At 35.0% G+C, this 15,039-nt stretch overlaps 1 protein-coding gene across 1 annotated transcript; it reads left to right on the top strand.

Moving 5' to 3' along the window:
• The first annotated feature begins 4,947 nt into the window (after positions 1–4,947).
• LOC136820251 (anaphase-promoting complex subunit 1-like) lies at positions 4,948–7,904 on the top strand. Its single transcript, XM_067076445.1, has 5 exons — positions 4,948–5,027; positions 5,577–5,666; positions 5,936–6,055; positions 6,594–6,672; positions 7,709–7,904. Exons 1-5 carry the CDS (start codon positions 4,998–5,000, stop codon positions 7,768–7,770), a joined length of 381 nt encoding a protein of 126 aa, XP_066932546.1. The 5' UTR covers positions 4,948–4,997; the 3' UTR covers positions 7,771–7,904.
• The last annotated feature ends 7,135 nt before the right edge of the window (positions 7,905–15,039 follow it).

The raw sequence follows: 15,039 nt of genomic DNA, 5'->3' as shown, positions 1-15,039 counted from the left end.
AAGCATCAAATATGTTCTAATAGATGTCTTCAATCTTCAATCTCAGACAAAAAAATAGCTTCAAGACTTTACAAAAATTAATTTTCTTTTGAAATTTTTCATGCATTTTTGAAAAGTCTACATTCTTTTGTCCGAGATTGTAGATTGTCTGCCGGTTCTTTGGCTTCAACTGTTTGCTTATTTTACTAGTTTCTTATGTTTTAAGTATCTAGTACAAATCTAGCTTACTTTGTTTTACCAGCGGGAACAATTTATTTATATAGGGAATTGTATTATAACTTACAGATATAAGGTTTATATGTACAAGTAGTAGTAAGATATAACGATCAATTTAAAAACAAGCAGATTACCTTTGAATAGCTTCCATTTTGTTTTTTTATTACGATGAAAGTCATTATATTTGAGAAAAAAAAGGAAATCCCACAAAATTATATAGGGACAAACGATTTGGAAGCGCTCTAACTTATAGACAGGTACGAGCCGGGAAGTATCTTATCCATTTNTATACAGGTACGAGCCAGGAAGTATCTTATCCATTTGGTGGACTAACTTTCTTGGGGTTTTTCTTGTTCCTTATGGTAATAAGAATATTTTAAGCTTCTGGGCCACCTGGATTTCTCACCTGGGTATCCATAATGGCGGATTTTTGGTCATGTGACCCCCGTAGGGAAAACTGAAAATTCTTCCAACCCAAATATAGGCATATTATATATCAATCGATCGGAAATTTGATACTGATTAATTTTGAGATACAAAGTTGGGTCTGAAAACTTTCCTATCTCGAGATATAAATCACTTTCGTTTTCTCAGGTTTGGCTGCAGTTGTAGGCGGGCTTTCATGGAGTGAGGCAATTCTTTTAGTCATATCTCAAGAAATATGCTTTTAAACACATCAAAACTTTATGTGCTCCTAGAAAAGGCATTAAAAATTGTTTGTGCAAATTTTCAAAGATTTTGCAGTAAAAATGTGTATTTTACAGACCAGAGTACAATTTCCTTACCGTCGAAAAAAGATATTTTTCTCTCCAAATTGGCCTTTTTGTCTGAAATGAATGAGCGAAATGTTTCCCAATAGGGTTTATAACCAATCACTTCTTCTTAATCTCACTCAGAGGGGTACTTAGCAACAAGTACGGGCTAAATGTGTCCGGTCAGCACTTTATAAGTATGATTTACGGTAAGACATGATCCCGAAAACTGTGAAATTTCCAAATAATTAATGAAAAATTCTCTCATTGCATCTCAACATTAAACGAGAACCTTCTGTTTTTTAGATTGACTAATGCAAAGAATTATGAATAATGTAATCGTTACAGTGTGTATTTTACAGACCAGATTTAAGTGCTTCTAGGAGCTTGTCTTGTTCTAAAACGCTTTGGATTACTACAGAAATACACGAACTTGAGAATTTACTGAGTTAATCCGTCAAAATTTGCCAATTCCTTTATCTTTATTGTTCATGCATGAAACGAGATTTATAGGGCTTAGAATCTGTGTTGTCTGTAGGGCCAAAAAACGTCGGCATAATATGGCTTCGAGAGGCGATAATCCTAGGCCATTGTAGGAAGCCTAGTGATGGAGCCATATTTGTGAACCTACTTGGAGCTATTCTGGTTACTGTTACAATTATAAGAGGTGTGGTCCAATGCATCATTGTATATCCGCTTTAACTACATGAATGCAACACAACGCCTTCAGCTAGTTGAAGAAGCCAGACTGTAGGAATTTTAACTAAAAGCGCTTTAAAGAAGTTATTGCCATATAAAATAATGCTTTAAGCTACATGTCCAAAATATCCCCGTTTTCTTACAAAAATCTAAGTATAATATTAAGAAATCTTGATTTTAAAATTCTTATTTGTTTCGGAAATGGCTTGCTGATGGTGATCCCATTTTCCTTTCCCCTCATGAGGTTTTAAAGTTTTAGAATCATCTGGTCTCTGTGGCTTTGTCAGAACATGAACAAACGACTTGACATCCTTCTCCTTCGTAAGCACTGCTAGCTTCGTTGCCGCCTCGTTAAAACATAAAATGAAACAATAGGTGTCGATGATCTACCTTGGGAATACCTTGCTAACAACGTCAAAACTTCGACAAAAGTCTCTGTTGTTCTACACTTCTCCAGTCTTTTATCTATATCATAACAAAGATAACAGATGCGAAATCATCGTCATTTTTCAAACTCCGATGAAATAATATCGATTACTTTAAGGGCAGAAACTTTCGCGGGTGGAAACTTTCGTGTCTTTCGCGTTTTTGACAGTTTCTGCCAGGTAAGAAACTAAACAAGAAATTCGCGTTATAAATTAATTTCCCGAAAAATGAAACTTTCCTAAAAATCGCGAAAGTTTTTTCCAAGTTTTAAAAGCCGAAAAATCTAAATAAAACGAGGACTTGGGGAAAGGCTGGGAGAAGATAAAAATAATTTCGTCCTAGCTATAAGGGGATGTAGATTCTCAAGACAGTTAATAAAAGCAGGATTTTTGAAAATGCTTCGATAGCTTATTTTTTGTATTTTCTATAATGATTTACTCGATAGTGATAGAATTCCCTTGCTCTTATGTCTTCTTTTTACCACCTGAGGACATTTCACGAATATCTCTGCTTCCATTTCCAGCTTCTTCATTCGACTTTTCTTCCTTTTCTTTTTCTCGAATGGGGTGGTGGATAGCGGTAACGTCATCACGAAATGAGATTTAAAATAATATTTTATTCACTTTCCCTAGCCATTCGCGAAAGTTATTGCATTCACAAAAAACTGCGAAAGTTTCTTCCGTAAATTTTCTTCAAAAAGTAAAAATCGCAAAACTTAAATCCGCGAAATTTCGCGACTTTTCAGTACCGCGAAACTTTCTGCCCTTAAAGTATATAGGATTGAGAGTATAGGATNGGGATGTAATTCTCTTATATGCATGAATAATAAAGATATGGGAATTAGAGGATCTTGACGGATTTTACTCAGTAAGATTCTCCAGCTCGGGTTTTTCCGTGGTAAGTTTAAACATTTTAGGGCAATATAACCACCTAGAAGCACTTAATTCTGGTCTGTAAAATACACACAGCGATTTACATGTATTCTTGATTCTTTGCATGTGTCAAACTGTCGAGATACAATAAGAGACTTTGTCAAATCTTTGAGTAATAGCTTGGAAGTTTCACCGTTTTTTGGATCAAATCTTACCAAAAATAAAATGCTTATAAAGTGCTGACCAGACACATTTAGCCCTTACATATTCCCCAGGTACCTCTCTGAGTATAATATGAAGAATCGAGTGGCTCTAAACCTTATTAAGCATCATTTCACTAATTCATTTCAGACAAAAAGGCCAATTTTGAGAGAAAAAGGTCTTTTTTCGACGGTAAGGAAATTGTACTCTGGTCTGTAAAATACACATTTTTACTGCAAAAATTTTGAAAATTTGCACAAACAATTTTGCAATGCCTTTTCTAGGAGCACACAAAGTTTTGATATGTTTAAAAGCATATTTCTTGAGATATGACTAAAAGAATTGCCGTACTCCATGAAAGCCCGCCTACAACTGCAGCCAAACCTGAGAAAACGAAAGTGATTTATATCTCGAGATAGGAAGGTTTTCAGACCCAACTTTGTATCTCAAAATTAATCAGTATCAAATTTCTGATCGATTGATATATGATAAGCCTATATTTGGGTTGGAAGAATTTTCAGTTTTGCCTACAGGGGTCACATGATCAAAAATCCGCCATTATGGATACCCAGGTGAGAAATCCAGGTGGCCCAGAAGCTTAAAATATTCTTATTACCATAAGGAAGAAGAAAAACCCCAATAAAGCTAGTCCACCAAATGGATAAGATACTTCCTGGCTCGTACCTGTATACTTGGTCGCTGTGTCCCAAGGAACGGAGCCTATTGGCAAGAGAGTCATTCGGGCAATCGAATCTAGCGTACGACGCCTGTTTCACTTGTCCGAAGCCTCCCTCACCAAGACTCCGCCCCAGAACAAATCCATGATGTAAACACTCTTGTGATTCAATAGTCATCATGATAATTTCAATATATCAATATAATTAACAAATTTCACTAACAATACTATTCTCACAAAATAATGAGAATAATCCTTCGAGCTTCTATTCTCAAAGGTGGGTCGAAATGATAATTTTCTTTCCGCAGAAAATGGTATTTTTATATCACTTTCTTTATTTGACGTCAATAATTTTTTAAAAAGTGACGTCAATTTTCTAAAATCAATATCTTTTGACAAAAAAGTACCAAACGGGCGATAAAATTGATAAAAAAACTATTGCAAGGTTATAACTTTTGATCCAAAAGATGAAAAATTGGAATAAATATTTGAAATCAGCCAGGGTTAAATTTTTGGGAAATTATACAATAGGTCCAATAAATTACCCCATTTCTGTTAGTCTGTCCCTCTTTCTGATACCAGCTTTCCTTGCGATTTGCTTATTAGTTTTTTTTGCACTATGGTGATATCCAAAATGTGATGGAGCCCGATTTTCGAGGAAAAACTTTTTGGGCAAATTTGGACCTAAAAATAGGTTTTTTAGGACTAAGTACGAAATCGCTGCATAGTTTTTTCTTAAAATTTGCACAAATTGATATTTCCTGATTTGTATCACTTACTCGGAGAGTGCTATTGAGACTTGAGACGGTGATAAAAAATGATAATTCCATTGAAAGTTTTATCGTTTTGATCCAGTAATCTGGTATTTTACAGACCAGCAGCTATTAAAGGGTTAAGTGTAATGCTTATTAATATCAAAATCAACCTCTCAAACTATTATTTAAAGGATATATCATGATAAGAAGTGCTATGAACTTGTGTTTTTTAAGTCAGTGTTTTCTTTATATTGTTGCCATTTTTCCCAGTTTTCTTATTATATCAATCTTCAGGTGTAGCTTGTTCGAAATTACAATGCTAAAAATTACTTTTTTCTTTCTTCAGCTCGAATGCGTAAAAGCATTTTCATCGGCCACCAATGTTGTTTTGTTTGAAGAAATGTTTTGTCATTCTAAAGATGGCGATAAGGTAACATTAGTAAAGGACACTAATAATCGAAGGGTAGAAGACCATCTCCTACATATGATTTGAAGCTTCCTTTTTTTACATAAGTTGTGGGTACGACTTTTTTCATTCAATTGCTATATGATTTAAGTAACCAGATTTTTGAAAAAGTTCCAAACGAAAACAAAAGTAAAGAAATTCCTTATCCGAAACACGTGACATTAATCATTTGCTCTTGCCTGGGACAAGTATGAGATCCCTCTCTAACCTTCAGATATGTAAAATTAGGTAACACTTGTAATTCTTAATTTACAACCTCTCCCAAGAGGTGAACATACCAGTTAAACTTGTCAAATCTTTTGTCAAAAAAAATTTGTTACGTCCCATTGATTCAATGAAAATTGAAGCATTCGACTCGAGCAGGATATTCCGTGTAATAACTTAATATCTCCTTCAATCTGAAGCCATTCATTATCAATTACTGTCGTACCCTACCCAGGCTAAAAATAAAAGCAATAAAGTATTCCTGCATATTTATAATGGCTTGTCAATATTGTATTTTTGTTTCTACAGAAATATGCTGAGTTCTTTTCCAATATACTCTACGAATGTGTCCGACAAGAAAAGCTGGATGTGTTAAATCGATATCTGGCCATCGAAAAGGTTTGGGATGAAAATTATTTAAAGATAGAGATCTTACATCGGAAGTCAATAATAAGACAAAAGTTTTTTCTTCTGTATTCTAAAACTTGAGACTTGAACGTAACTCGATTTTAAAAACTAGTTGGACAAAAAACTTTGATATTTTTGCTCAGAACGATGAAAACAAAGTTGCATACCAAAGATTTTTTAAACCATTTGGGTTATCCCTTTAATGAACCAAAGATTGGCCGTTTGATGATTCAATTATCTTAAAACTATTTTTCTTACAGATCATACGAGATATTGAAAACAATAGACTATCGGTGTACGATTTCCAACAACTCCGTCTGCTATTCTCTTACTATAACAATACTCATCACAAACTATTGAAGATGAACTATGTTTCAAAGGTATACTATTGTTTCGCCTTCACTTTTATTCGTGCGGATTGACGTTGTGGCGGTATTAGCCTTTTCTCCGTTTTAATTTTTGTTGTCGGTTTTGACGGTGATTTGAGAAAAATGTGTAGGTATTTCGTCGTCGGCGACCTTTTTGTGCCCCAAACTAGATGCAGGGTTCTCGTTGGTCAAGGATTTGCTTTAAAAGGGGAGATACTGACAATTCTTGGAGGAAACTTCTTCGAAATTTCAAAAAATTCAAAATAATATGTTTGCTCTTGAGCTGGAGTTGTCTATCTAAATATCTACAAGCTAAATTGGTGATGTAAAATTAAGGCTTGCACCGGCGAGTTCACTAAAACTATTATAACTTCCAAATTGTTTGAAATGGTCAGAAACCATACCAGAGTTGAATGAACCTTTTGCTGGCATCGCTTATTTCATTTTGAAACTGGAGAGTGAAGATCCAAGTTTCTATTTTCGTATTTTTAATCTTTGGCATGCTGTGTTCTTAATATTTTTCAACTTTTTATTTCATGATTTCTTGAAGACTCCGTTGATCAGTGGTTTGTATATGATGCAATGTCGAATCCGATGTGAAAACCAATTCCAAAAGATTGAAAATCTTGGTAAGTTTCTTTAGTTCTCAAAATTTTACTTCTGATCTCGAATCTTGATGGTAACTGATTGTCAAATGGAAATCAATCTCAGTAACTTTCAGACGAGTTAAACTAAGTTTAAGCCTTCAGTTACTATTGGTAACCAAAAAAAGACCTCTCTCAGATTCTAGATTCTAGTTAAGAAGTAAAAGTTGAGCACTAAGCTCCAATTTTCTAAATTATTCATCTTTGAAAGGGAAGCAAATACATTATCTGATATATGAATGGCCCAATATGGTGGATTGGCGGCTGCCCACGCTAAAGCTCTAAAGTAGTGGGTCAATTTCCCATCGGAGAGGAATTATAGTCGGCCCTTGATGTGCCGCATCCCCAGTCGGGTCCAACTAACCTTGTTCGTAAAGCTAAAGATATTTCGGTTGGACCCGTCAGTCTCCAAAAACTAGGGTGAGTTACCAGACCTCCCGCTGCAAAATCCTTGAGGCGCTTTTGCAAAATTCCGTAACATAAACCTTCCAGATATTGAAAACTTTCCCGACCTTCAGAGCTTTAGCGTGTCGGGTGAAAATTTCTGCATCTGGGTGCCAGATAAGCAAAGACCTTTCATTTAACCTTTTGCTCACACATCATTTTTTTTAAAGAAAAGAAAAAAAACGAGGACAAATTTTGATAAATTCTTTTGATATTTCTGCATCGTCAGCATTAGAGGCGCTCTGCATTTCCATATCTTACCTGAAATTGGGTGAATTCGAATAGATTACTTGTCAATAATTGATGGGTACACGCCTTTTTTTATAAGAATATACCTTTTAAAAATATTAATGATTTAATTGACCAAAAAATTAAGAATATGCTAAGAATACCATCATCAATTGAACCAAAGAATGCCAATTTTAAGAATTTTACCTGTAAATTGCCAGAAGTTAAGAATATCCAGGATGAAATGGAAAAAACACCATTCTTATAAAAAAGCATGTATTATTAGTCAGTGGGGTGCTTTCTCTTTCAAATTCATCATTTTCTCGTTTTCTCTTTCCTTCTTTGGCAGGTTTTGGTTCAACGCGACCATTAAATTTTGAAATCATCAAAGAACTGTCCAATTCTATGTAACTAGCTTTTTCAAATATACAAATCCTTTTCCTAAACAATTCTACTTCTTCTACTGCTCTTTGCAGATATTAAGAAAAAGCTTTAAGGAAAATGAATAGGCTATTCCATTAAATACCCATACAGGGGTGGGGGGGTCGAAGAAATTTTTTCAAAAATCATGGAAATGTCTATATACGCCCACCCCCTGGATAGTGGTAAAATTCTTTTCATACCTTAATAAAGTGATTGCATAAACTGAAATCAGACTTCACCCCTGGAAATTGATTGATTAACTTTTGACCCCCTAGGAAAAACGAAATGACATTCATTTAGACCTTAGACCCCTTGGAAATTTTTCTAGTAAATAGTAGAAATAAAATATTAATTTATAATGTTCATCCACACCCTAGTATGGATAGAAAATGGAATGGCCAAATATCCCGGTTATATACGTTACAGCTTAAATTTCTTTTTTTATACTTTTTGAAAGCTATTATCAAAATATATTGGAATCATTTCATTAGTTAAAATGTCGATCCAACGATGTAAAAATAATAGATAACCAACTTGCCTTGATTCTCAAAAAAAACATCCGTGTTACGGTTGTAAAAATATTAATGACATTTTGCATCGTAAAAAGTGCAATTAAATAAAAGCTTGCTTCATTTGCAACCTTCTATTGGACAGAATCGATCACGTGGTGTATATTTTTCCAAAATTTGGGTTAGAAAAAGTGTATTTTCCTATAGGCAGCCTCACAGAAGGAATTTTTTAATTAGATATTATTGTTCTTAAACATTCATCTGTTTATTTTGTATCATGCAACCTTCATGCACTTTTCATACGTGAGATATCGCATTTCAAATCACACATATATTTTTCAGATAACAGCATTTTATGAGCGTTTATTTATCCAGGTGAAGATTAAGTGGTATCAGGCCGATCCGTAGTCAATTTGTCTAAAGATTGGTACCTTTATCTTTTGAAAAAAAATTCCAAAATTTGCAGTAAATAACAATTCAAATTTCTATCAATTCAGTGGATGTCGAAAAGTGTGTCAAAATCTAGCTAAAAGCATAACACGCACTGCACACAGAGCTTTTTAATAGAGTGCTCATTTCAATAGGAAAACAATGGTTGTTCTCTTGGGAGAAGTGCCTTCTAGAGGTAGTTGGTTATCTATTATTTTTACATCGTTGGTCGATCAAACCTAATTCTCCCCTCACAAGATATGTGTCGCTTTTGTATCCGACGGTCTTGATTCGGATTCTTTCTGTCATAACTATTGTTTTTTATCATAGTTAGTGATAAAAAGCTGCTCAGCGGTGAAAAACAAGAGCAGTAAGTCTGAACAGTCTGATAGATTTTATATAAAATGTTTCAATTTCCAAGGAATTTGTAACTTTTGAAAGATTTTGTAGTTATTTCTTCCGGTTTCCGCCTTTTTTTTGGTAATTTGTAAATCTTTTCTTTGGACTGTATTTTAATTTAACTTTATTTGTACAATAACCAAGGAAATATATTTTGAAAAAACTCAAGTTGGATTTTCTGTTTTCTCTTTAATCTATTTCAACTTGCCTCCCAGAAAAATGCCCCTTGAAAATTGACCCCTCCCCCTCCCAGATTTGCCCCTGAGAAATTTTCTCCCCAAAAAATTGCTCCGTTAATTTTGACTAACATAGAGATTCGACATTTTAAATACAAATGCCAAAAAAATAAACGTTTTAATATTTATTATCCTAAACCTTCTCCCTCGAGTGTATAATCCTGACCAATCCCCTAGATATAATAGATAAGAATTTTCTACCACTGGTATTATGCTCTTTCGTGTTCGCCTCGCTGGCTACACTCACTTATACCAATTGTAAGTTTTCTTGTTTTCAAAATCATTCTCATAAGTCTCATAAAAATGCATTCCTCACGTTCTTCGTCCCATGTCTTTACCACGTTAAACTAACTATGGCTGCCTTTCTTTCTTTCAGGCATACTTTGGCTTCCTTGCATCCCAAGTGAAGTACTAAAGGTTTTTTTCACATAAGCGTTCCCGTTTCATATCAGACACATATTTCATATCAGGACAGTGTCTGCCTATTGTCATATTTTCTGACCAATCTTGCTCCACATCCGTGTCAATCCATTGTGAAAAAGCTTGTGAATTAGAAGTGATGAGTAAGCAAAAAGATGTTACTCAAAACAAAACCTTTAATCCTAAAGATAGATTGTTGATTTGTTATGTCACGGTTTGTACACGATCAAAGTACTATGTTATTGTAGCATGCTCAAAAGAGGGTGTTTCTAGAATCTATTGTTTTTGAAAAGCAATTTTAAGTCTAGTGTGTTTCTTAAAATACGTTGTATTTTCGATCAACCTTTCTTCATTTTCAGATTCTGTCTTCAAGCGCTACGTCATCTAAAGGTTTGTTTTATTTTATTGTTTCTTTGTATCTCTGGCTCGCCACCCTAACCGACTACGGTGGCCAAAGTTTTCGGTTCTACCTTTAGTCGCTCCCCGTGGAGGGGGGTACCCGAGGTAAATGACTTTCCGTACGTGGGGTCCTTAAGGGTAATTTTTCCAAGCTTCCTGAGTGCACTGTAAGGGTCAAAATAATCATAGATGAGAAGAATTACACTTCAAGGCTGTACAATTTTCTAAATTTTCTCTGCAATGTAAGAGTCCGATCTCGAAGCCCGAATTTTGGGCCGCACATGCAACCCCCCCCCCCCCCCGAGTTCGGTCCATACCACAGATCTATAATGGTTACTTGATGTCTCTCTGTTTGATACTAAGCAATTAAAAGGAAGAGTCAGGGTAACTGCAGATCCCATAAAAGGTCCTTAACTCCGGGTAGACAGTCAAGAGAAAACGAGACTTTGGGTCGTCATCGACGTGACTGCGATGTCGAAACTTCCTCGATATTACTTGATTGAGAAAAAAATTCTCGTTTGTATGTACAAAGTAATAGAGTGCTCATTTCAATAGAAAAACAATGGTTGTTCTCTTGGGAGAAATGCCTTCTAGAGGTAGTTGGTTATCTATTATTTTTACATCGTTGGTCGATCAAACCTAATTCTCCCCTCACAAGATATGTGTCGCTTTTGTATCCGGCGGTCTTGATTCGGATTCTTTCTGTCATAACTATTGTTTTTTATCATAGTTAGTGATAAAAAGCTGCTCAGCGGTGAAAAACAAGAGCAGTAAGTCTGAACAGTCTGATAGATTTTATATAAAATGTTTCAATTTCCAAGGAATTTGTAACTTTTGAAAGATTTTGTAGTTATTTCTTCCGGTTTCCGCCTTTTTTCTGGTAATTTGTAAATCTTTTCTTTGGACTGTATTTTAATTTAACTTTATTTGTACAATAACCAAGGAAATATATTTTGAAAACTCAAGTTGGATTTTCTGTTTTCTCTTTAATCTATTTCAACTTGCCTCCCAGAAAAATGCCCCTTGAAAATTGACCCCTCCCCCTCCCAGATTTGCCCCTGAGAAATTTTCTCCCCAAAAAATTGCTCCGTTAATTTTGACTAACATAGAGATTCGACATTTTAAATACAAATGCCAAAAAAATAAACGTTTTAATATTTATTATCCTAAACCTTCTCCCTCGAGTGTATAATCCTGACCAATCCCCTAGATATAATCCCGGGGGGGGCACTCTATCTGAAAACGACCATACGTTCGGCCCAAAATTTGGCTTCTAAAATTGGACCCTTACAGTGCAGTGAATTTCCATGAAAAATCATACCCTTACAGTGCACTTTTTCAAAATTTCTCGCCCGTAAGGGCGAAAATTTTTGCAATTTTCCAAGAAAATGTGGAATTTTTCCTCCAAAATTGACCAATTTTGTGCCAATTTTACCAAAAAATTGGCCTTTTATCACAATTTCCTACCCTTACAGTGCAGTTCAGTGCAGTTTTGTAATTTCCTACCCTTACAGTGCACTAGCTGAACTATGAAAAACCTACCCTTAAGGGCCGAACGTCTGGTAGGTCATTTACCTTGAGTGCCCCCCCCGGGATAATAGATAAGAATTTTCTACCACTGGTATTATGCTCTTTCGTGTTCGCCTCGCTGGCTACACTCACTTATACCAATTGTAAGTTTTCTTGTTTTCAAAATCATTCTCATAAGTCTCATAAAAATGCATTCCTCACGTTCTTCGTCCCATGTCTTTACCACGTTAAACTAACTATGGCTGCCTTTCTTTCTTTCAGGCATACTTTGGCTTCCTTGCATCCCAAGTGAAGTACTAAAGGTTTTTTTCACATAAGCGTTCCCGTTTCATATCAGACACATATTTCATATCAGGACAGTGTCTGCCTATTGTCATATTTTCTGACCAATCTTGCTCCACATCCGTGTCAATCCATTGTGAAAAAGCTTGTGAATTAGAAGTGATGAGTAAGCAAAAAGATGTTACTCAAAACAAAACCTTTAATCCTAAAGATAGATTGTTGATTTGTTATGTCACGGTTTGTACACGATCAAAGTACTATGTTATTGTAGCATGCTCAAAAGAGGTGTTTCTAGAATCTATTGTTTTTGAAAAGCAATTTTAAGTCTAGTGTGTTTCTTAAAATACGTTGTATTTTCGATCAACCTTTCTTCATTTCAGATTCTGTCTTCGAGCGCTACGTCATCTAAAGGTTTGTTTTATTTTATTGTTTCTTTGTATCTCTGGCTCGCCACCCTAACCGACTACGGTGGCCAAAGTTGTCGGTTCTACCTTTAGTCGCTCCCCGTGGAGGGGGGTACCCGAGGTAAATGACTTTCCGTACGTGGGGTCCTTTAGGGTAATTTTTCCAAGCTTCCTGAGTGCACTGTAAGGGTCAAAATAATCATAGATGAGAAGAATTACACTTCAAGGCTGTACAATTTTCTAAAATTTTCTCTGCAATGTAAGAGTCCGATCTCGAAGCCCGAATTTTGGGCCGCACATGCAACCCCCCCCCCCGAGTTCGGTCCATACCACAGATCTATAATGGTTACTTGATGTCTCTCTGTTTGATACTAAGCAATTAAAAGGAAGAGTCAGGGTAACTGCAGATCCCATAAAAGGTCCTTAACTCCGGGTAGACAGTCAAGAGAAAACGAGACTTTGGGTCGTCATCGACGTGACTGCGATGTCGAAACTTCCTCGATATTACTTGATTGAGAAAAAAATTCTCGTTTGTATGTACAAAGTAAGACACAGAAAGTTGTACCGTCGAAAAATGGATATTCAAGGCTTAAAAAGAAACAAAATCTAGACTCTGGAAATTGTTCTCAGGGGTCCTAAGAAATAGACTCTTACTTTTCTATGCATTATGGTTATTTTAAGAGAAAACTTAAAAAATATTTGATTTTTACACACTTTTTCTTCGTCACTGTTTAGCCTCTAGCGTCATTCTTTAGGTCATAAATATTTTTCAGAACCTAATTTACGTAACCCTTCCTCCTCCCTTAAAGAATTCAGGAATTTGTTATCATTCAAAGTAAAGTATTTTGAATATGAAAAAATTAATATTAATGAATAGTCGTTATTTTTAAATATTTTATTAATTTAACATATATTGTTCATTATATACAAATTTACACCAATAATGTCCACCTAGTTAACGACCACTTGCGATAAACATCAACAAAGTTTAAATTTTTACTTTAATTCAATATAAATAATGAATTATATACCGTGTTAAATGAATCTTCATTCTTATCAAATGTTTCATCTTCATGTTCATGATATTCACCATTGTAATGACTTCAAAAGTTATAAATTATGTACTACTCAATACGACACCAATCGTGCAACCAATCAGCTTTCGTAAAACTGACGTAATGTTAGAATACATTGCAAGGATGCATTTCCCGAAATAATTGTTTAAAATTAATTTCTCTGAAATAACACTAAAAAGTCAAAAAATGAATAAGAAATGGGTGATGGAATGGCTCAATCAATTGACACATTACACCATTAGTTTCTCACTGAAAGAAGAGAGTCTATCACCAATCCTTCCCTAACACCCTGTCTGTAAGTGCTCGGGATCCTAACACAGTCATTGCGGTGCAAGTCAGTAATCAATAGTTTTTATTCACAAATGATTCCTGTTATGTCTCTTTATTTTCGTCGTACCAGCATTTGAAAGTTCAAAGTGCATAACCTTCCTACACCACTAACATTAATCCCCATACATTTTTGAGAATCTGAATGTAAATAAGGACCAAATGGTTGTATTCTACCACAACCATCCCACCAAAATGCAGATAATTTGAAGCTTGCACAATTGTGGTGGTGATTATCTCTTTTCACGTCTTTTGTTGTGAATTGCATCCCGTTCAAATCATTGATTTGGGGCTGTGACCCTGGTTTGATGTCACCTACTGTCAGGCGATAGTAATCTGCTTCATTTGCAACATGAAAATTTCCGTGCCAGCCAAAAATATGTGTTATCTGCGTTTGCAGGTGAATTAGCAACTTCTATTTGTGTTCTGAAATACAGTTCATATTGACCAGAATCTGTGATTTGATGAACAAGTTCATTTCCAAGATAAAAATCACCAGTAATTTCACCGATACCGTTTTTATATTGATTCCATCCAACATTCCAATTATGTTGACTAGTCGTTCGGTAAAGTATCACAGTCCAACCACCACCTTCAATTTCCATATCACATCTGATATCTCTTTGACCTTTACCAAGAAGATTTATGGAGTAAACACCAGAGCTCTTGTGGCCTGAGTTGTATAGATCCAGACAATCCTGAATCTGAGCTGTGTATAATATTGTGTTATCTTCTGTTGCTTGGCTGTCAGTCAAACCAGTGGTTGTGCTGTTATAAAAATGACAACGAATTGGCATTGCGTTGCTTGTTCTCTGGACGAGAAAAGAGAAGCATTTTATCACATGATGACATTTTGAGAAACAATGTTGCTCAAATTTGACATCAACTGTTGAGTAAGGTGTTTTGTTTGGTATTTTATTCCGTCCAACAATTTCGAATCTCCTTGAAGCAATGATTATGATTTGGGTTTCAAACCAAAACAAAATTAAAGAAATTGTTGCTAAATTTTTCAGGTTCATTGTTCGACTATTTCATTGCAAACGTTCCTGTCAGACTGCAAGCTATTTCCTCTTCGTTTGAAAATAAAAAAATTGTTCGGCTTATTTTTTATCAAAAGGTTATTATTAGATTTCTGAATCAAATCAGTTGATAAATAGATTAACGAGTATTATCTATTCTTGTTTAATATTGTAAACATGATTTCAATGATTTGAATTCAGCAATGGACACTAATTTGCTGTTCATT

The sequence above is a fragment of the Clytia hemisphaerica genome, unplaced genomic scaffold, assembly GCF_902728285.1.
Source record: "Clytia hemisphaerica strain Z4C2 unplaced genomic scaffold, Clytia hemisphaerica genome assembly, whole genome shotgun sequence".
Taxonomy (NCBI): domain Eukaryota; kingdom Metazoa; phylum Cnidaria; class Hydrozoa; order Leptothecata; family Clytiidae; genus Clytia; species Clytia hemisphaerica.
The sequence above is the reverse complement of the archived record's forward strand: the minus strand, read 5'-3'. Positions and strand labels throughout refer to the sequence as shown.